Source organism: Maylandia zebra, linkage group LG3, assembly GCF_041146795.1.
Source record: "Maylandia zebra isolate NMK-2024a linkage group LG3, Mzebra_GT3a, whole genome shotgun sequence".
In the NCBI taxonomy this organism is placed as follows: Eukaryota; Metazoa; Chordata; class Actinopteri; order Cichliformes; family Cichlidae; genus Maylandia; species Maylandia zebra.
This window is the reverse complement of record NC_135169.1, coordinates 21,862,980-21,884,800: the sequence shown is the minus strand read 5'-3', so window position 1 is coordinate 21,884,800 and position 21,821 is coordinate 21,862,980. Positions and strand designations below refer to the sequence as shown.

Genomic DNA, 21,821 nt, shown 5'->3' with positions numbered 1-21,821 from the left:
CATCCGTCGGCTCTTTGTTACTGGCTTAAACAATTTCTCTTCAACGACGTAATCCACAACTGATCTCTGTACCCGTCGGCTTTCTGTGGCTGTCATGCGACCGGCTATTGCAGTTAATAATACAACAGCTTGATGTCTGGAGTTTTGACCTCCTCCATACCCGCTTCACACCCTGGAGGACGGGGCTGTGGCCCCCCCACACTCCCTAGCAGATCGTTACATGGAGAAACCTTTGGAATACAAGCATGCTGATCCACACAGGTGTACACACGGGTGTTCACTGCTCGTAGACCCAAATTACACCTTTCTTGGCCGCTACTTCGAAGCACATCTGTCCTGCGTGCTGCACAACAACATTGAATATTTAGTATTTACTGCTGTTTACACTTAGCTAGATTAATGCGATGGTGTTGTGTTTAGTATGTTGCTTTGTTTTTTTTGCTTGTTTTCTATTTTTCTCTCAACAGGTGATCCAGGAGATTTTTTTTTCTCCCCCCCCTTTCTCACTGTCCCTCTCCCCTTCTGTTTTTCCTTTCCTTCCTCTTTCTTTCTTCCTTTCCTATCCCTCACTCATGTCTGTCCCGTCTGTAAAATCTGAAAATAAAATATAATAAATAATAAAAACAAACATCGACCAAATGGACCAATACGGCAATGCCACGATGATCCATTTGGCAAAGTAAATCCATTGGGTATCCTTGTTGGTCTTCAGACAACAATTCTGATGGCTAAAGAACCAAATGGGACAGGCAGAAAAAAAAAAGAAAAAAAAATAATAATAATACAACAGCTTCTTGCCATTTTTTGTGTTTCTTTTTATCGCTGTGTAACTGATTTCAATTGAAAGCCTGTGTGCCCTAGTACCTCTTGCCACGAGTTCCCAGAATCCTTTGCGGTTTTACCCCTGAATGACGTCACATTTTCAAGCTCTATAGGACTCAGTTCTGCTTGTCACTACCCGATCCGTACCGGAAACCCGATCGGTATCCCGCATGCGCGAAAGGTGTCTGCTTCCGGTCGTAGCGTTTTACGATAGTTATGGGTCAGAGTATCTGTTAAGATGTTAAGAATAATAAGTATATCTTAAAATGTTTGCAATAATGAAGCATTTCAGTACAATGTAGACAAAAACGAAAAATAAAAAGATAGTTTCGGATCAGGACTCTCCGATCCTTACTGCGCATGTGTAAAATTTAAAGTAAGATTTGCGCATGCGGGGTACCGATCGGGTTTTCTTTTTTTTTTTTTTCTTTTTTTTTTGCCTGTCCCATTTGGTTCTTTAGCCATCAGAATTGTTGTCTGAAGACCAACAAGGATACCCAATGGATTTATTTTGCCAAATGGATCATCATGGCATTGCCGTATTGGTCCATTTGAGCGACCTTTCTTTTTATTATTTATTTTATTTTATTTTCAGTTGTTACAGACGGGACAGACATGAGTGAGGGATAGGAAAGGGAGAAAGAAAGAGGAAGGAAAAGAAAAACAGAAGGGGAGAGGGACAGTGAGAAAGGGGGGGAGAAAAAAAATCTCCTGGATCACCTGTTGAGAGAGAAAGAATAGAAAACAAGCAAAAAAAAAAACCAAAGCAACATACTAAACACAACACCATCGCATTAATCTAGCTAAGTGTAAACAGCAGTAAATACTAAATATTCAATGTTGTTGTGCAGTATGCAGGACAGACAGCGCACAATGTGCTTTGAAGTAGCAGCCAAGAAAGGTGTAATTTAAGTCTACGAACAGTGAACACCCGTGTGCACACCTGTGTGGATCAGTGTGCTTGTATTCAAATGGTTTCCACATGTAATGGTCTGCAAGAGGATGTAGAGAGCCATAGCCCCATCGCCCAGGGCATGAAGCAGGCATGGAGGAGATCCAGGCCCCAGACATCCAGAGGCCCCAGAGTGCGAGAGCCCAAGGAGGACCACCGGAGGGGCATCCGTGCCACCCTCATGGGAAGGGCTGAGGATCCCCAGACGAGGCGTCACCCAGTAGCCACCGAGCAGAAGCTAGAGGGGGCTGCACCGGCGTGCCCGCCGGCTCTGCCGGCAGCCAGCTGTGCCAGAGTGAACCGAGCCGCAGGCCCAGAGGCCAGAGGCCCCGCCAAGTAGCCACCGGGAGTGAGCTGGTACATACCTCAGCGCCCAGCCCCGGACACCAAGAACCACCAATGCACCGACCCCTGAGGGCATCAGTCACCGGCAGGGAGTGTGGTGAGGGGAGATAGGCCTCCATACTTTGGAGGGCCTGGGAGTTCCCAGAGAGGTGGAGTCTAAGACCCGACCTGAGATATAGACACAGACAAACAGGCACACACAGACACAAACATGCATTCCCACCCTCATGCACACATATACAAACACTCAGCACTCACCCAACGTAAGGATTGACATAAATGGACATGTACACACAATCACACTCCCCAAACATACTCTATACCCCAGGTCCAGGTACCCTCGCCCCCAGAGGGGGAAACAGAACCCAGACCCAAGAGATGTTGCCCTCCCCCCCTGGGGTGGAGGCAAGCAGACCGTCCCAGGCTCCGCAGCAGCAGGGAGGCCAATCGGACAGCCAACATCTCCTCCCAGCCCCCCCGCCCCGATGGCTAGCAGAGAATGGGTGTGTGTGAAGACCCCATACCTCCCTCCTCCCGCTCATGTGTAGTGTTGCTGCGTGTTGTTCTAAAGTACATTTAAAACAAGGGAGAGCATGGTACTGCAGCCAGAAAGCAGTAGGTGTTAGCACGGCCCCTCCTGAGAACCCTCAATGTCTACATGGATTTAAAATTGAGGGGTGGGCACCAGCGCCAGAGGTAGGTTTGAGTACACAGACTGTCCACTGGACGCCGTTAACGTGCCCACCCTCAAGGCCCTATATATATGTGTGTGTTATGAGAGTGTAAGTAATGTGGATGTCTAAGTTGTGTGTTAGGTTTTGTATTGTTGATTGTCATTTATGCTTAGAAATATTTACCCACATATGCTTAGAAGTGTATAATCATTTGTAGATTGAAAGAATGTCTCATCCTAGGAGGTCTGTAACGGCTCTGAGTAGCATGAAGGGGGAGTGCGTTCACTCCCTCTACAGAGTGTTCTGGTATAGATCACACACCTCCTAGGAGAGGTCGTATCTTCTCTTGCTGATATATGGTATAGCAAACACACGTATATCTGTTTAAGTATAAGAGCCTTTTGTTCAGATGGACCCGCTCCTGGCACCAGCGTTTGGGGAGTCTTCACAGGGTCACATCTGGACCTCACACACACACACACACAGACACACACACACATACACAGTATTCTTTATTCACATGTATACCTATGTAAGATGTCATATGTTAATGACCCTATGCATATTCATGTAACCACAATAAAAGGAGTGCTATGGGAAGCCTGGCTGAGAGTCTGACGGAGGCTAGGTGGTGGGACGACACTTGGCCCCAGCCAGATTTCCCTCATGCATGAGTAAACCAGCCTGCTTGTGTCTTGCTTTGCAGTGTAGTTATATTGTCTTCAACGTTCCAGCGGATAGGTACAAGCTACAAACCTATCATTGTGAGATAAAGTTGAGGCACAGGTGGCCAGAAGGGGACAGAGGGGGGGGGGGGAATGTCTCCCCTGCACCCTGGTGACACACCCGCACCCCAAGGCCCTACCTGTGTGGGTGAGTGTGGTGGAGCGGAAAGAGGGAGGTAGCCGGGGATGGGGAGGAAAAGGAGGGAGGGAAGGATGCCCCTCCCTAGGGCCAGCTCCCCCGCTGACCGATCGGGTTTCCGGTACGGATTGGGTAGTGACACTGCTTCTATGCGCCATCTTTGTTTACTCTTTCCCACCGAGGCTTCTAGACTTCTGATTGGCAAACATTTCTACACGGTTAGTAATATATCGCCACCTGCTGCTTTGGCATGTTCCTAGCAGCGCTTTCCTTCGTTTTTGGCTTTTACGCGTGGACGGAATTTTTTTTTGTTTTTTAAACGAAAACAGAAAATGTCAGTTTTCAAAATTACCCATGTGCGTGGGGACGTAGCCTAAGAGAGTGATCCAGGCAGTGTTTAAGCTGAAAAAGCTGTGTGTTTCTTCCCCCCCTTTCTTTTTGCACACCATAAATGCATATCTGGTAACATTACTGTAGACGTGACCGGTAGGTTCACGTTCAGATCATGAAACCATTTAAGCTACAGGCATCTACTGCAATAATTTAAGGATAGCAGAAGTGATAGACTGAGGTTGTGCCAAATATTTTAAAGTTAGGGTGATTTGTTAGAGAATGGTACCCCATGGGTGCCGTCTGCAGGTTATACAGGGAGTGCAGAATTATTAGGCAAATGAGTATTTTGTCCACATCACCCTCTTCATGCATGTTGTCTTACTCCAAGCTGTATAGGCTCGAAAGCCTACTACCAATTAAGCATATTAGGTAATGTGCATCTCTGTAATGAGAAGGGGTGTGGTCTAATGACATCAACACCCTATATCAGGTGTGCATAATTATTAGGCAACGTCCTTTCCTTTGGCAAAATGGGTCAAAAGAAGGACTTGACAGGCTCAGAAAAGTCAAAAATAGTGAGATATCTTGCAGAGGGATGCAGCAGTCTCAAAATTGCAAAGCTTCTGAAGCGTGATCATCGAACAATCAAGCGTTTCATTCAAAATAGTCAACAGGGTCGCAAGAAGCGTGTGGAAAAAACAAGGCGCAAAATAACTGCCCATGAACTGAGAAAAGTCAAGCGTGCAGCTGCCAAGATGCCACTTGCCACCAGTTTGGCCATATTTCAGAGCTGCAACATCACTGGAGTGCCCAAAAGCACAAGGTGTGCAATACTCAGAGACATGGCCAAGGTAAGAAAGGCTGAAAGACGACCACCACTGAACAAGACACACAAGCTGAAACGTCAAGACTGGGCCAAGAAATATCTCAAGACTGGTTTTTCTAAGGTTTTATGGACTGATGAAATGAGAGTGAGTCTTGATGGGCCAGATGGATGGGCCCGTGGCTGGATTGGTAAAGGGCAGAGAGCTCCAGTCCGACTCAGACGCCAGCAAGGTGGAGTACTGGTTTGGGCTGGTATCATCAAAGATGAGCTTGTGGGGCCTTTTCGGGTTGAGGATGGAGTCAAGCTCAACTCCCAGTCCTACTGCCAGTTTCTGGAAGACACCTTCTTCAAGCAGTGGTACAGGAAGAAGTCTGCATCCTTCAAGAAAAACATGATTTTCATGCAGGACAATGCTCCATCACACGCGTCCAAGTACTCCACAGCGTGGCTGGCAAGAAAGGGTATAAAAGAAGAAAAACTAATGACATGGCCACCTTGTTCACCTGATCTGAACCCCATTGAGAACCTGTGGTCCATCATCAAATGTGAGATTTACAAGGAGGGAAAACAGTACACCTCTCTGAACAGTGTCTGGGAGGCTGTGGTTGCTGCTGCACGCAATGTTGATGGTGAACAGATCAAAACACTGACAGAATCCATGGATGGCAGGCTTTTGAGTGTCCTTGCAAAGAAAGGTGGCTATATTGGTCGCTGATTAGTTTTTGTTTTGTTTTTGAATGTCAGAAATGTATATTTGTGAATGTGGAGATGTTATATTGGTTTCACTGGTGAAAAAAAATAATTGAAATGGGTATATATTTGTTTTTTGTTAAGTTGCCTAATAATTATGCACAGTAATAGTCACCTGCACACACAGATATCCCCCTAAAATAGCTAAAACTAAAAATTACTTCCAAAAACATTCAGCTTTGATATTAATGAGTTTTTTGGGTTCATCGAGAACATGGTTGTTGTTCAATAATAAAATTATTCTTCAAAAATACAACTTGCCTAATAATTCTGCACTCCCTGTATAAGGCTTACATGATTTACTCATGAAAGTGGCCACTTTCTCATTACTTTCATATATTGTTTTAGTAAGTATCCAAAACATACAAGTTTCATTATATAATTTTTCAAGGGATCTTATATCTGTTCTCACTCTTATATGCTTTTCATACAAGTTTCACGCAAGACAGATACAAACTTTATAAAATTTATATATATCTTTTCCATGTGGGATGTCATGACAGTCCAAGTTGATGAACACTTCACATGCATCCACCACAGCCAAGCTGGAAGTGTCATTACAAAGTAGGGACTGGTCTCTCGGTCCGCTGCCGCTCGCTCGTGTGTGAAGCTCGAAGAGATCGATGGACAAACTGCCAATCGATCGTTTATGTCCTCCAAGGGGAGATATCTGCACATGACAAACACAGAACAACTGTGGTTTCTTTGAGGGGAAATGTGCACCAACTGCTCAGATCTCTGTGTATTTCCTTGAGGATAATGAGACACCAAGGCTGCAAGTACTCACATCTACCAGCTAACAAATTTCATATGATCAGAGTCAAAGAGCTGCAGACAATCACTGGTTCGCACAACGCCCATGAGGTGGAGCTGTTTCTGGAAAAAAAAAATAGTCCGCGTGCACAGATTACCTGTTCCCACTTGCGAGCTGGTGTGTACCCATAACTTTTCCAATCAGCACCATGAAAATGTCCATGTGACAAATACGAGTCCAACTGCTCAGTCCAGCTGCTCACTGAGCCTGCTAACTGCTGTGTATTTTATTGTGAGTAGAATAAAACAACAATTAGAATAGAATGTGCTTAGATAACAGGAGGTGGCTGTAGATCAGAAGAACGGGAAATGATTCCTAAGTGTGTGTTTTGCTAGAATGACTTGGGTCAACCCTTGTTTAAAGGACAATTGTGGACTTTTATTCTCAAAGCATTTCATGTGACCTTAAAACTCTCACAAATGAGATTAAGTTGCTGAACCCTGAGGAATTTATTGACAGTGGGGGTCTGCCTGGGCAACTCCCCAGACTGAACAATAGAATTAGTGGAAAACTACTGAAGGGGGGTGACACAGGGCAGCCGCCCCACTGACTCTATATAGGTGTGTGTATCAGGAATGATCCTCGGATCTACTCGATGCTTGCTGTGACTCCATGTAGTGGGATCTCCCAACGCACATTGGTAATAAAGATGAAAAATACTCCAGCCTCATCTGACCCTTCTTCCCCAGCTGGGATATCAAACGGATCGGTGAGGTCAAGAAGAAGTGAACCTCAACAGAACAAATTCACTCATGTGAATGTGAAGAGTGAAGGTAACAGTGGTCCAGGTGGCAATCAGGTCACTCGGTATCTAAATTGCTTCAATTTGTTTGATCAACATTATCAGTGTAGACACGTATTGAGGGGAAGTTGGGGTGACGATGAACTTGGTAGATCAGTCGACTGTTGAGAAGGAGGTAGGGATTAATAACTATTAATAAGCCTTTGTACTGGCATAACAGCTCCTGAGCCAGTTACTAAGCAGACCAATCAATTCTGTGGAGAACACTATCATCCTTCCTGGACGTTCCCTCAGATCTCTGTGCATGCATCATACAGGAGGGTCTGAAGTATTTTAAGCCAATCTTATTGCTCTTGTTGTCTGGATATTACTTTTATTCTGTTTTCACACAGATTCCTGGATTCCTTTCCCCCAGTGTGTGGTGACCCTACCCTGAGTAATGAGAGAGTGTCTCTTTGGATAAATGGATGTTTGGCTTCTCCACCTCTCTGGACCTCAGAGCACCATTTCCCCTTTTGCAGTGTGTTGTTCTAATATTAACGTCACTGTAAAACAAGTGCACTGGACATCAGCTTTATTTAACAATTTCAGGGACGTAATCAGATATCAAAGGGTCAGTCCCAACCCAGGTCCCCATTTAGTGACAATTTCAAGATGATTTGTCGAGTTGATTACAGCTTCTTGTCACGGCGAGTGAGATGAGCCGTGTGGAAAATAAAGGAGGATCCAAACGCAGGCACTTGTATGGGTGTGAGGGTGGTTTATTAAACACAAAAAGGAAATGGACAAACGGCGAACGGAGCAATGACTAAACTAAACTGGGAACAAACTAACTATAGAACACGAACCTGGACATGAATGAGAGCGGGCAGAAACAGATGATGGTAGACTGCAGGGAAACACACAGATGAAGCAGGGTGGAAACACAGACGGACCAGCAACTACAATGACGGCAGACATGACTTAAATACACAGAGAATCACAGGGGAATTACACACAGGTGGTGGACACAGCTGGGAATAATCAACAAGACGAGACAAAGGTAAAACTGAACACACTCACATGACACGCAGACCATCACAATAAAACAGAAACAAGCAACCATCACACTAAGACACAAACTCGACATAGAGAGACAGACAGAAAATGGCACATGGAGCTAGACAAATACTAAGCAGACACAACTGAAGAACAAATCCTAAACACCACAGAAACATGAAACTCAAATAATAAACATCATCATAATCAACACTACAAGAGAACAAGAAAACAATCCCTGATGCAAACTAAAACCAAAACATAATAAAACTCAAACTACTGGGTCCGACGGACCCAGAACCGTGACACTTCTACATAACAAAATAAATGAAATTTAAAAAGTTGATGAGTATGTTTTCTTTGAAATTAACAGGAATTTTTCTTCATTCCTATCGAACATTTCCCTGAAATACCAACTATTCCACTTGCTGCACCCTTAAATGCAACATAAGCTTCATGTCATCATGCAGTGGCTGCCTTATCTGTATGTCTAGGGTCATTATCATCCTGCATTGAATAAAACTGAAGGATAACTTCAGTGAGAACTGTGACAAGTGAAGTTTATTATATAGAAGAAAGTGTTAACAGGCTTAAAAGGTGAGCAGTAAATAAAAAAAAGGTTAAACACAGTATCACTCTCAAACTGCTCCTCTTCCTGGAGTGAAGCACAGCCTGATAACCCTCCCTCTTCTTCCTGCTCTTAAACACAGCACCTCCTCTCTGTCCACGTGTTTCCTCGTTCCCTCCCCTTCAGACCTGCACTTTGACAATGGGCGTAAACAACATGTGGTGACGTGTAAGAGCTGACAGGCTCCATTCACTGCAGAAACACGTTGTTGAGATCAGAGCTCAGACTAGTTTCAGTTTTAAGGAAGAGAAACTCACACAGTCACTGACACTGAGAGGAGAAATGGCGCAGAAAGGAGTTCAGCTGGACCGAGAAACCTTCTCTTGTTCCATCTGTTTGGATCTACTGAAGGATCCGGTGACTACAGCCTGTGGACACAGCTACTGCATGAACTGTGTTGAAACCCACTTTGACAAAGAGGACAAGAAGGGAATCCACAGCTGCCCTCAGTGTAGCAAGACTTTCATACCGAGGCCTGTCCTGGAGAAAAACGTCATGTTTGCAGCTTTAGTGGAGCAGCTGAAGAAGACTGGACTCCAAGCTGCTCCAGCTGATCACTGCTATGCTGGACCTGAAGATGTGGCCTGTGATGTCTGCACTGGGAGGAAGCTGAAAGCCATCAAGTCCTGTTTATCTTGTCCAGCCTCTTACTGTGAGAAACATCTCCAACCTCACTATGATGCAGCTCCATTAAAGAAACATAAGCTGGTGGCCCCCTCCAAGAAGCTCCAGGAGAACATCTGCTCTCGTCATGATGAGGTGATGAAGATTTTCTGTCGTACCGATCAGCAGAGTATCTGTTATCTTTGCTCAGTTGATGAACATAAAGGCCATGAAACAGTCCCAGCTGCAGCAGAAAGGACTGAGAAGCAGAAGGAGCTCGAGGTGAGACGACTAAACATCCAGCAGAGAATCCAGGAGCGAGAGAAAGATGTGAAGCTGCTTCAACAGGAGGTGGAGGCCATCAATGGCTCTGCTGATAAAGCAGTGGAGGACAGTGAGAAGATGTTCACTGAGCTGATCCGTCTCCTCCAGAAAAGAAGCTCTGATGTGAAGCAGCAGGTCAGATCCCAGCAGGAAACTGAAGTGAGTCGAGTCAAAGAGCTTCAGGAGAAGCTGGAGCAGGAGATCGCTGAGCTGAAGAGGAAAGACGTCGAGCTGGAGCAGCTCTCACACACAGAGGATCACAACCAGTTTCTACACAACTACCCCTCACTGTCAGCACTCAGTGAGTCTACACACTCATCCAGCATCAATATTCGTCCTCTGAGCTACTTTGAGGATGTGACAGCAGCTGTGTCAGAGACCAGAGATAAACTACAGGACATTCTGAGAGAGGAATGGACAAACATCTCACTGACAGTCACTGAAGAGGATGTTTTACTGTCACCAGCAGAGCCAAAGACCAGAGCTGGATTCTTAAAATATTCACATGAAATCACACTGGATCCAAACACAGCAAACAGACGACTGTTATTATCTGAGGGGAACAGAAAAGTAACATTTATGAAACAACAAAAGTCTTATTTTGATCATCCAGACAGATTCACTGTATGGTGTCAGGTCCTGAGTAGAGAGAGTCTGACTGGACGTTGTTACTGGGAGGTGGAGTGGAGAGGAGGAGCAGTTTATGTCGCAGTTGCATACAAGAATATCAGCAGAGCAGGAAGGGGCAATGAATGTGGATTTGGATGGAATGACAAATCTCAGTCATTATATTGTGACACAAACGGTTATAAATTTCAATATAACAAAGTCCAAACTGTCCTCTCAGGTCCTCTGTCCTCCAGAGTAGGAGTGTACCTGGATCACAGAGCAGGTATTCTGTCTTTCTACAGCGTCTCTGAAACCATGACTCTCCTCCACAGAGTCCAGACCACATTCACTCAGCCGCTCTATGCTGGATTTCGGCTTGGGTTCTCTGATGGAGACACTGCAGAGTTGATTAAAGTCAAATAAACTAAGGTTCTAAGGTACTAAGGTTCATGTTGATCCCTGACCATTATACGTACTTGTGTAGTTTCTAAATGAGGCTTTACATTTTAGAAGCTGAGAAGTTCAGTGGTCCATTGATGTGTGAAAATAATATTGCACTGTTTCAAACTGTACTTACATTTATGGGCATTTTTTTATGATTATTTGATCGTGCTACTAACAATCAATTATTGTATTTAGAGTAAAATCATTTAAAGCCATTTTCAAATAAAAAGTTTGACAGATTAAAACAGATATCATGTTTCTATAGAAATTGATACAATCAGATAACTGCTTGAACTGCTTTACTTAAATTTCCGAAATTTTAGCAGAAAGTTTCCTTTTAGACATGTCTGTTCCACAATCAGGACTTTGGAGGAGAACAAATAAAAGCATGGGCGACCGTGGTTCAGGGGTTTGGGAAGCTCATCTTTTAGCCGGAAGGTTTACCGGTTTGATCCCCTGCTACATCTGTCTTGGTGGTTCTGTCCTTGGGCAAGGCACTTCACCTACCGCCTACTGGTGTTGGCCAGAGGGGCCGATGGCGCGATATGGCAGCCTCGCCTCTGTCAGTCTGCCCCAGGGGAGCTGTGGCTACAACTGTAGCTACCTCCACCAGTGTGTGAATGTAAGAGTGAATGAATAGTGGAATTGTAAAGCACTTTGAGGGTCTCGAAAAGCGCTGTATAAATGCAATCCATTATTATTAAGTAATAGTGAGCTGTAGTGAATATTGATTTTTTTTCTCTCAGTAACAAAAACAGACTCATTTTCAGTACATAAGATAACCAGTCCCAGTTCAAATCTTTTGTCAGCAGACTCATTAACATCATGGTAGATAGTTATTCGGTATATGATGCTTTCACAAAACCCAGTTTAGAACAAAGACTTCTGATGTTTAGATGAAGAATACCTGGACCAGATCTAGTTTGAAAATCAGTTAAAAACAGGACATTGATGAGAACAAACAACAGGGGCATGATATCAGCAAACAACATCATTTAACACAAAAACAAATCAAATTTATGCAGATATTTCTGCTTCTTACTCATCTGCAAACATCCAGCATGTTTTAAATATTCCTGCTGTTTTTGTTAGCAGGAAGTTCATGTTGAGCTCAGTGAGTTGAATTTATATGTGAGAAAATAATTACACACAACTAAACCTGACAAAGTACATACAAACTCCAAAACATACAAACTCCAAAGCACATTATTTGTGTTTATTCTGCAAATACTTCATTATATTGCATAAATGTCAGTTACAAGCTTAACCTCCTAGGACCTGCCGTTCATATATATGGACATCCCATTTTGGGTTGTTTAAACCAAAATACTAAATTTTGCTCTACAAGAGCTGGATAACCACTTACGAGGACATTATGCTGCCACTGTTCTATCGAAATTTTAAATTAATGTCTTCATACGTGGATCTCATTTTTCTCAGAACCAAAAATCAGTTTAAAAAAAATCATGTAAGTCTTTGTTTTTACAGTCATCAGGTCCCAATGAGCCCAAATAGCAAAGAAAAATTAAAAATTTGAATGCCACGAAAGAGTTCGGGTCTTAGGAGGTTAAATATAAGGTTGGAAAAAAAAAGTAATTGCAACCAGGCTATTGATCAAGTAATTGCGATTAATCAAGATTAATTACAGAAAATTGTGAGATTAATTCGTTTTTTTTAAATTTATTGAAAAGCACTAATACATATATATATGTCGGGGGCAATCGTGGCTCAAGAGTTGGGAGTTCGCCTTGTAATCGGAAGGTTGCCGGCTCGAGCCCCGGCTCGGACAGTCTCGGTCGTTGTGTCCTTGGGCAAGACACTTCATCCGTTGCCTACTGGTGGTGGTCAGAGGGCCCGGTGGCGCCAGTGTCCGGCAGCCTCGCCTCTGTCATTGCGCCCCAGGGTGGCTGTGGCTACAATGTAGCTTGCCATCACCAGTGTGTGAATGTGTGTGTGAATGGGTGGATGACTGGATATGTAAAGCGCCTTGGGGTCCTTAGGGACTAAGTAAAGCGCTATATAAATACAGGCCATTTACCATATATATATATATATATATATATTTATTTATTTATTTATTTAATTATTTTTTACTATAACTGCATGTAGTGGCCTGTCATTAAAATTTCAACTGGTGTATACTTTGAGGTCCGAACACATACAAACTCCATAACACAACGGAAGTGCTCCAGGATGCTCGGCGCAGTGTTGAGCTTTTGTTACCTAGTGGCTACACAAGTCAGGAAGTACCAACGACCGGATTTGGTGTGTGGTAGTAACAGGTTAATGAACATATTTTTTTAAATTATTTGAATATATATGAGTGCTTGTGTATAAATACACAAACAATACACATATGCTTTCAATTGTGTAATTTAAGTGATCTAGGTAGCTGTTTTGGAAGTTCAGTTAACGCCAGCAGTGTTTTGGAGTTTGTAAGTGCTTTGTCTCTATGGGCCACCGTATATATTTATATATAAACATATATATAAATATATATGTTTTATATATATATATATATGGGTTTTTTTACATTAGTAATTCCTTTTGTGCATAATTTTATATTGTTGTTGATAATTAATTAATTAAAGCAACAAAAGAGCCGAAAGAGCCGGCTCTTTTTTTAGTGAGCCGATCTGAAAGAGCTGGTTCTGTAAAAAGAGCCGGAAATCCCATCACTAATGGGTCGCGTGTATCCTCCTATCCCAGAATTCATAGCACGGTCCAGTCAATTCCAGTTTCCAACAATGGCAGCAGCTACTTAGTTTTAATATTACTCTTATTACTATTTCTGGGTCACAAAAAAAACCCCGAAAAACAACAACATATTTTCAGGGGAGAATGTAGCTGTGTAAACTTTAAATATGCTTGATTTATCAAGACATCACATATTTGAAAAAGTGCTCTGACATTTTTGGAGACGTCTGTTACCCACCAGCTCAATAGCTGACTGGGAGGTCAAGGCTCACTAGAGCTGGTGAGAACAGCAAACTCCCGGCACATCGTTTCCAGCCTTCCCAGTCTTCAAAGGACCCGGCACACATATACCTCAAAGGCTGGGTCCTCCGAAGGATGCAGCCTAGGTTTGGGGACACAGCTAGAGAATATGAGCTGAGGGAGACACCTGGTGGACAAACGCAGACATGACAAGAAGAAAGACTAAAGTGCAGATGGGAGACAAACAGCTGGAAATACTTGTTGGAAAGGATTGAAGCAGACCACAGAGGTGTTGTCAGATACACTGGTGGATAAAAAAATCAGTTAGTGAGGAGGCTCAAGGTATTGCTTGGTATCTATTCTGGGCCTCTGGAATGCACCAAAACTGCCTTTCTGCAGGGTACAAGGGTACTGTTGGGTCTGCGCTTCCACAGGCCCCGCTGGTTTACACACTTATTCTCGTTAACGACAAAGACAAGACGAACAACTTTTACTTGCTAGCAAGGGAAGGCTTGGTTGGAACCAGGCTCTTGGAGCTCAACGCTCCTCACCCGTTTCCAAACCAACTTCTTCAACAAGCAGCCCTGTTATTTCCATTACAGTTACAGTTTGGAGTTTACACAAGCACCTCCCCTCGTAAAACCGGTATGCATGTGTATGCATGTGCAACAACGTGTGTGTGTGTGTGTGTGTGTGTGTGTGTGTGTGTGTGTGTGTGTGTGTGTGTGTGTGTGTGTGAGAATGTGTGTGTCATGGGTGCGTTTGTGTGACCTCCTGCTCACCAAAAGGATCATTAAAGCAGGAAGCTTACCACACAAGAAACAGATCTTTCAGATAGGTGTGCCTAATAAAACACTTTCAGCCTCCCCCAGCACCAGAGTGGCTGGAGAGGTGGTCAGAGACAAAGGAATGTCTTTGATCATATATTTTGAACCAAGACTTACAAATTTAAGAAACACAATCACAACAATTAACAATTTGACTCCAACAGGTACACTCTTTACTTAAGTACAGATAGCTACATTAAAAGCTAATGCAGTAAAAGTACTGAAGCAACATCTTTCCTCAAGTAAAAGTGAAAAAGTAAAGGCCCTTAAATGTTCTCAAAGTAAGAAAGTAAAAAGTAACTCCTTGAAGGAAAATTCTACTAACATTTTTTTGTAAAAAGGTCACTGAAGCTTGTGCTATATTAAGATAACAATCAAATAATATTAGTTCACATGAATACAAATATACAAATCTAAATTGCAATTCTATTGAATATACTCATAGCTGGACAGGCCATCGGTTATAGCGGGCATTTGCCCAGTGGGCCGATGGGTTTTTTGTTGTTGTTGTTGTTTTTGTATTGGTATAAACAATGAAAGGTGGTGGATTGGCCAGATGCTGGCCGATGTGTAAAAAAATCAGTGTGTCTTTACGCTGCACAGCTGCCTCTTCTTCGCTCATTCTTTCCCCTCCCTCTCCTGTTGCTACTTCAATCATGAAACTGATCAATGATCAGCTGATCGTCTTTTCAGTCCCGTCTCTCTTGTTTGTTTATTGCCCACTTAGCGCCAGAAAGAGGAAACCAGCGGATGTCGTGCTAAACAACAGCAGCACGTTTAAGCTTAATCAGCTGTTGTTAGAATTTATTGAATATTATTTTTTTGTATCAGCTGATGTTTGCTGGAACCACAGCTGTAAAAGCTGCTGGTCATGATATGGATTTGGATATGTGGTGAGCAGTGCTGGGCAAGTTACTTTGAAAAAGTAATTAATTATAGTTACTAGTTACTTCTTCAAAAAAGTAACTGAGATAGTAACTGAGTTACAATATTATAAAAGTAATTAATTACTTGAAAACTAACTATTGCGTTAGTTTACCTTTAACCCTTTGGGGTCCAGGGTATAATTGGACATTTTTAACTACTTTTGATTTTCCCTCCACATTTCACCTTTAAAAACTATCTACTTCGCCTTGTTTGGTATCATTCTTTTCAGCACAATCTCACGTGTCTGAATTTACAGTTATGGTTTCATTTTGATATACTGTATTAACACAATTGATCTAAAATCAGACAAAAAACATAGAATCAGAGTAGAAAAAGTTATATTTTTTTACTGTAACAACCACAAACATGTTTAATGAATCATATTTCATAACTTTAAATGCAAATATAAATTGTCGATTTTAAAATCTTATGCACAAGTTTTGCAAACAAAGTTATTTGCAGCCATCTACCTTTTACCTTGATTTTCTAAATAACCATTTCAAACTATTTACAGAACAATCAGCTGTTCTTCATTCAATAAGATGCAACACAAATTATTTGTGCCACTCCAAAACAATAATTTCTGTCCACTATAAAGGAGAACATCACAGCCTGATACCTGCAGGTCTGACAGCAGCAGGTGTATCACTCCTGTTTCTATCTGGAGACAGCAGTTGCCTCATTGTTCTGACACACAACACAAAACTATCCACAACACTACACACTAACTACACAAGACAACACATTAACTACACACTCCAAACACGCTAAACGTCACAAATCTCTCACATCTCAAAACTCGCTCTGTCTCTTTTTCTGTTCTCTCTCTCTCTCTCTCTCTCGCCGTCACTCCTAAAACTTCCCCTGTTTTTTTTGTTTTGCTTTTTTTTTGCTCATAAGCAGAGCGTGCTTGCTAGCGCTGTCCTTAGACAGTAAACGTGACGAAACTATTGAGGAAAAAACGTAGCGTATATATTGTTTATCATGACTCTGGTTTACGTGGCCTATCAACACAATTTAAAAACTGGTAAATATCACCTTGTTGCTTTGTCTTTAAGTGGTCATGTGTTTGGCTTACCATGACTACTTTATTCTTCCTCAGTCAAACAGCAGCACTCATGCGATTGTTTTGCCCCCTTAGCTCCAGGTGCTGAGCTAGAAAGTGATCGTGATTATTGTCCGCAGGGGGCACGCGCAGCTTCTTAAAGCTTTAGCGCCCAGATTACTTACGTAGTCAGCTACTTCCGTGAAACTGATATAAGATGCGGTGGCGCCTGTAGCGCCGCCGCCTGCAGCGCCACCGTCTCCGGCTTGCACGCCGCCGCCTGCAGCGCCGTCATCCTCATCTGGCCCAGCCTCCGAGTCTTCATCCTCATCTGGTCCAGCCTCCAAGTCTTCATCCTCGCCTGGCCCAGCTTCAGACTCATCATCCTCGCCAGCCGCAGCCTCCAAGTCTTCAGTCTCGTCTGGCCCAGCCTCCGAGTCTTCATCCTTGTCTGGCCCAGCTTCAGACTCATCATCCTCACCAGCCGCAGCCTCCGAGTCTTCAGTCTCGTCTGGCCCAGCCTCCGAGTCTTCAGTCCCGTCTGGTCCAGCCTCAGTGTCTTCAGTCCCATTGAACGACTGGCGACTCATTGAACGACTGGCGACCTGTAGCCCTGACCCCCATCGTAAGCAAATGCTTTGAGAAGCTGGTCAGGGACTTCATCTGCTCTGCACTACCCAACTCACTGGACCCTCTACAGTTCGCATACCGCCACAACAGGTCCACTGATGATGCCATAGCCCTGACACTACATACTGCCCTGTCACACCTGGAGAAGAGAGACACGTATGTGAGAATGCTGTTTGTAGATTACAGCTCAGCATTCAATACCATCGTTCCCTCAAAGCTGGACAGGAAACTGCAGGATCTAGGACTGAGTAGCTCCCTCTGCAGCTGGATCCTTAGCTTCCTGTCTGACAGACGCCAAGTGGTCAGACTGGGCAGCATCACCTCATCCCCCATCACACTGAACACTGGTGCTCCACAGGGGTGTGTACTGAGCCCTCTCCTGTACTCACTCTACACCTACGACTGCACGGCCACTAACAACTCCAACATCATTGTGAAGTTTGCGGACGACACTACAGTGGTGGGTCTTATCACCAACAGTGATGAGACGGCTTACAGGGAGGAGGTCAGCGCCCTGACCCACTGGTGTCAAGACAACCATCTCACCCTCAACGTCGCAAAGACAAAGGAGTTGATAGTGGACTTCCGGAGGTGCAGAGAAGTACACACCCCCATCACCATCAACGGCGCTACTGTGGAGAGAGTGAGCAGCTTCCGGTTCCTTGGCGTACATCTGGCTGAGAATCTTACGTGGTCAGTACACATAAACAAAACAGTGAAGAAGGCGCAGCAGCGCCTCTTCTTTCTCAGGAGACTGAAAAGATTCGGCATGAGCCCCCGCATCCTCAGGACCTTCTATCACTGTGCCATTGAGAGCATCCTCACTGGATGCATCACCACCTGGTATGGCAACAGCACCGCCTACAACTGCAAAGCTCTCCAGCGAGTAGTGCGGTGCTCTGAACGGATAATTGGAGGTGAGCTTCCCTCCCTCCAAGACATCTACAGGAAGCGGTGCCTGAGGAAAGCGGGGAGGATCATCAAGGACTCCAGTCACCCCAGCCATAAACTGTTCAGACTGCTTCCATCAGGAAGGAGGTTCTGCAGCATCCGGTCCCGAACCAGCAGACTGAGAGACAGCTTCTTCCATCAGGCCATCAGACTGCTGAACACGTCATAGACACCTCAGCTTCACTACTGGAACTTCAACATTATGCACTACATACTGTACAGTAATGCCACTGTTTTGCACATGTCTCAACTCTGTATATTTTTATATATTATATTTTATTGTTTACTCTATTTAATTTGTAAAATATGTGTATACACACACACACACACACACACACACACGTAGAAAAACATTTAGTATACACATCCAGAATTTTTTTTTTTTTGCATATACTATTATATACTGTACATATATTTATTGGTTTCAGATTTAGCCATTCATATATTTTGCCTGTTTATGTTATTGTATTTTGCACAACTCTGTTGCTTGTGAAGCTCGCACACAAGAATTTCACTCGCATGTGCTGTACCAATGTACCTGCACATGTGATGTGACAATAAAAGTGATTTGATTTGATTTGATTTGATTTGATTTGATTTGATTTGATTTGATTTGATTTGGTCCAGCCTCACTGTCTTCAGTCCCGTCTGGTCCAGCCTCCGAGCCTTCACCCTCGCCTGGTCCAGCTTCTGCCTCTGCGTTTGGAAACAATGACATTTTGTGGAGCTGAATGTGTTTGAAAACTCTTTAATATGTTTACTGCCTCATACACCAACTACTATACCTGCTGCACCCTCTCACCGTTGATAGTGTCTAATGGAGAGAAACAATTGAAATGAGCATAAACTTAAATGCAACATAAGCATCATGTCAGTGGCTGCCTTATCTGTATGTTTAGGATCATTATCCTCCTGCATTGAAAAAAAAACTGAAGGACTGTTTGATAATTTCAGTGAGAACTCTGACATTTCTAAAGTGAAGTATATTTATATAGAAGAAAGTGTTAAGAAGCTTAAAAGTTGATGTGAGCAGTAAATAAAAAGGGTTAAACACACAGTATCGCTCTCAAACTGCTCCTCTTCCTGGAGTGAAGCACAGCCTGATAACCCTCCCTCTTCTTCCTGCTCTTAAACACAGCACCTCCTCTCTGTCCACGTGTTTCCTCGTTCCCTCCCCTTCAATTCTGAACTTGGGTGTAACCAACATGTGGTGATGTGTAAGAGCTGACAGGGTCCATTCACTGCAGAAACACATGATGTTGAGGTCACAGCATAGACTAGTTTCAGTTATAAGGAAGAGAAACTCACACAGTCACTGACACTGAGAGGAGAAATGGCACAGAAAGGAGTTCAGCTGGACCGAGAAACCTTCTCTTGTTCCATCTGTTTGGATCTACTGAAGGATCCGGTGACTACAACCTGTGGTCACAGCTACTGCAGGAACTGTATTAAAACCCACTTTGATGAAGAGGACAGGAAGGGAATCCACAGCTGCCCTCAGTGCAGGAAGACTTTCATACCGAGGCCTGTCCTGGAGAAAAACACCATGTTAGCAGCTTTAGTGGAGCAGCTGAAGAAGACTGGACTCCAAGCTGCTCCAGCTGATCACTGCTATGCTGGACCTGAAGATGTGGCCTGTGATTTCTGCACTGGGAGGAAGCTGAAAGCTATCAAGTCCTGTTTGGTCTGTCCGGCCTCTTACTGTTAGAAAAACCTCCAACCTCACTATGATGTAGTTCAGTTTAAGAAACACAAGCTGGTGGCCCCCTCCAAGAAGCTCCAGGAGAACATCTGCTCTCATCATGATGAGGTGATGAAGATTTTCTGTCGTACTGATCAGCAGAGTATCTGTTATCTCTGCCTGATGGATGAACATAAAGGCCACGAAACAGTCCCAGTTGCAGCAGAAAGGACTGAGAAGCAGAAGGAGCTCGAGGTGAGACGACTAAACATCCAGCAGAGAATCCAGGAGCGAGAGAAAGATGTGAAGCTGCTTCAACAGGAGGTGGAGGCCATCAATGGCTCTGCTGATAAAGCAGTGGAGGACAGTGAGAAGATGTTCACTGAGCTGATCCGTCTCCTCCAGAAAAGAAGCTCTGATGTGAAGCAGCAGGTCAGATCCCAGCAGGAAACTGAAGTGAGTCGAGTCAAAGAGCTTCAGGAGAAGCTGGAGCAGGAGATCGCTGAGCTGAAGAGGAAAGACGGCGAGCTGGAGCACCTCTCACACACAGAGGATCACAACCAGTTTCTACACAACTACCCCTCACTGTCAGCACTCAGTGAGTCTACACACTCATCCAGCATCAATATTCATCCTCTGAGGTACTTTGAGGATGTGACAGCAGCTGTGTCAGAGACCAGAGATAAACTACAGGACATTCTGAGAGAGGAATGGACAAACATCTCACTGACAGTCACTGAAGTGGATGTTTTACTGTCACCAACAGAGCCAAAGACCAGAGCTGAATTCTTAAAATGTTCATGTGAAATCACACTGGATCCAAACACAGCAAACACACATCTGTTATTATCTGATGGGAACAGAAAAGTAACATTTATGATGTTCAAACAGTCTTATTATCATCATCCAGACAGATTCACTGAATGTTATCAGGTCCTGAGTAGAGAGAGTCTGACTGGGCGTTGTTACTGGGAGGTGGAGTGGAGAGGTGGAGCAGTTCGTGTAGCAGTCGCATACAAGAATATCAGCAGAACAGGGTTGGGCAATGAATGTTTATTTGGAAACAATGACAGATCTTGGACATTGTATTGTGACACAAACAGATATATATTTGTGCACAACGATGTCCAAACTGTCCTCTCAGGTCCTCGGTCCTCCAGAGTAGGAGTGTACCTGGATCACAAAGCAGGTATTCTGTCTTTCTACAGAGTCTCTGAAACCATGACTCTCCTCCACAGAGTCCAGGCCACATTCACTCAGCCGCTCTATGCTGGACTTTGGACTTGGAAAGATGGAGCCACTGCAGAGTTGATTAAAGTCAAATAGAGAAGACAGGTTCATGTTGATCCCTGACCATTATATGTACTTGTGTAGTTTCTAAATGAGGCTTTACATTTTAGAAGCTGAGAAGTTCAGTGGTCCATTGATGTGTGAAAATAATATTGCACTGATTCAAACTGTACTTACATTTATATACCTTACATCAATATAAATCTGAATTTGTTCTTATAGCTGATAATCATGTGAGTTTAAATGATACTACTCTTCATATTCAGCATGTTTGAAATCTGTCATCAGTCTGGTTAGTGGTTTTATTCTGTAGTTGCTGTAGTGGGTTGTCAAATGCAAAAATATATTGGAGCTGCAGTGATTCATCAGTTAGTCAATGATTAGAGAATTTATTGTTTTATAATTATTTTAATCACATTTAAAGTTGGTTCCAGTTTCTGAAATGTGAAACCTGATCATATATGACTGTAAACTTAATGTCTTTGAGTTTTGAACTTTTACAATTTAATAAAACTTTGAATCCTTGAGGTTTTTGATATTATATTATTGTATCTAGAGTGACCACACTCAATGTCATTTTTCATATGAAAAGTTTGATCACACTCGATCATTTATATTATTATTATTATTTAAATCCATTCACTCACTTCTGCTCATCCTTTTCAGAGTCACTGCAGCCTATTCCAGCTGTCTTGGGGAGAGAGGCAGGGTACACCTTGGACAGTCTGTCGCAGGGCTAACACATAGACAACCATTCGCACTCCC

At 43.4% G+C, this 21,821-nt stretch overlaps 1 protein-coding gene and 1 pseudogene across 1 annotated transcript; both read left to right on the top strand.

Annotated features, from left to right (window-relative positions):
* The first annotated feature begins 8,976 nt into the window (after nucleotides 1-8,976).
* LOC112431439 (tripartite motif-containing protein 16-like) lies at nucleotides 8,977-11,013 on the top strand. Its single transcript, XM_024800040.2, has one exon. It carries the CDS (start codon nucleotides 9,071-9,073, stop codon nucleotides 10,745-10,747), a length of 1,677 nt encoding a protein of 558 aa, XP_024655808.2. The 5' UTR covers nucleotides 8,977-9,070; the 3' UTR covers nucleotides 10,748-11,013.
* An 8,355-nt stretch (nucleotides 11,014-19,368) lies between these two features.
* LOC112432771 (tripartite motif-containing protein 16-like) lies at nucleotides 19,369-21,477 on the top strand (annotated as a pseudogene).
* Nucleotides 21,478-21,821: the final 344 nt, after the last annotated feature.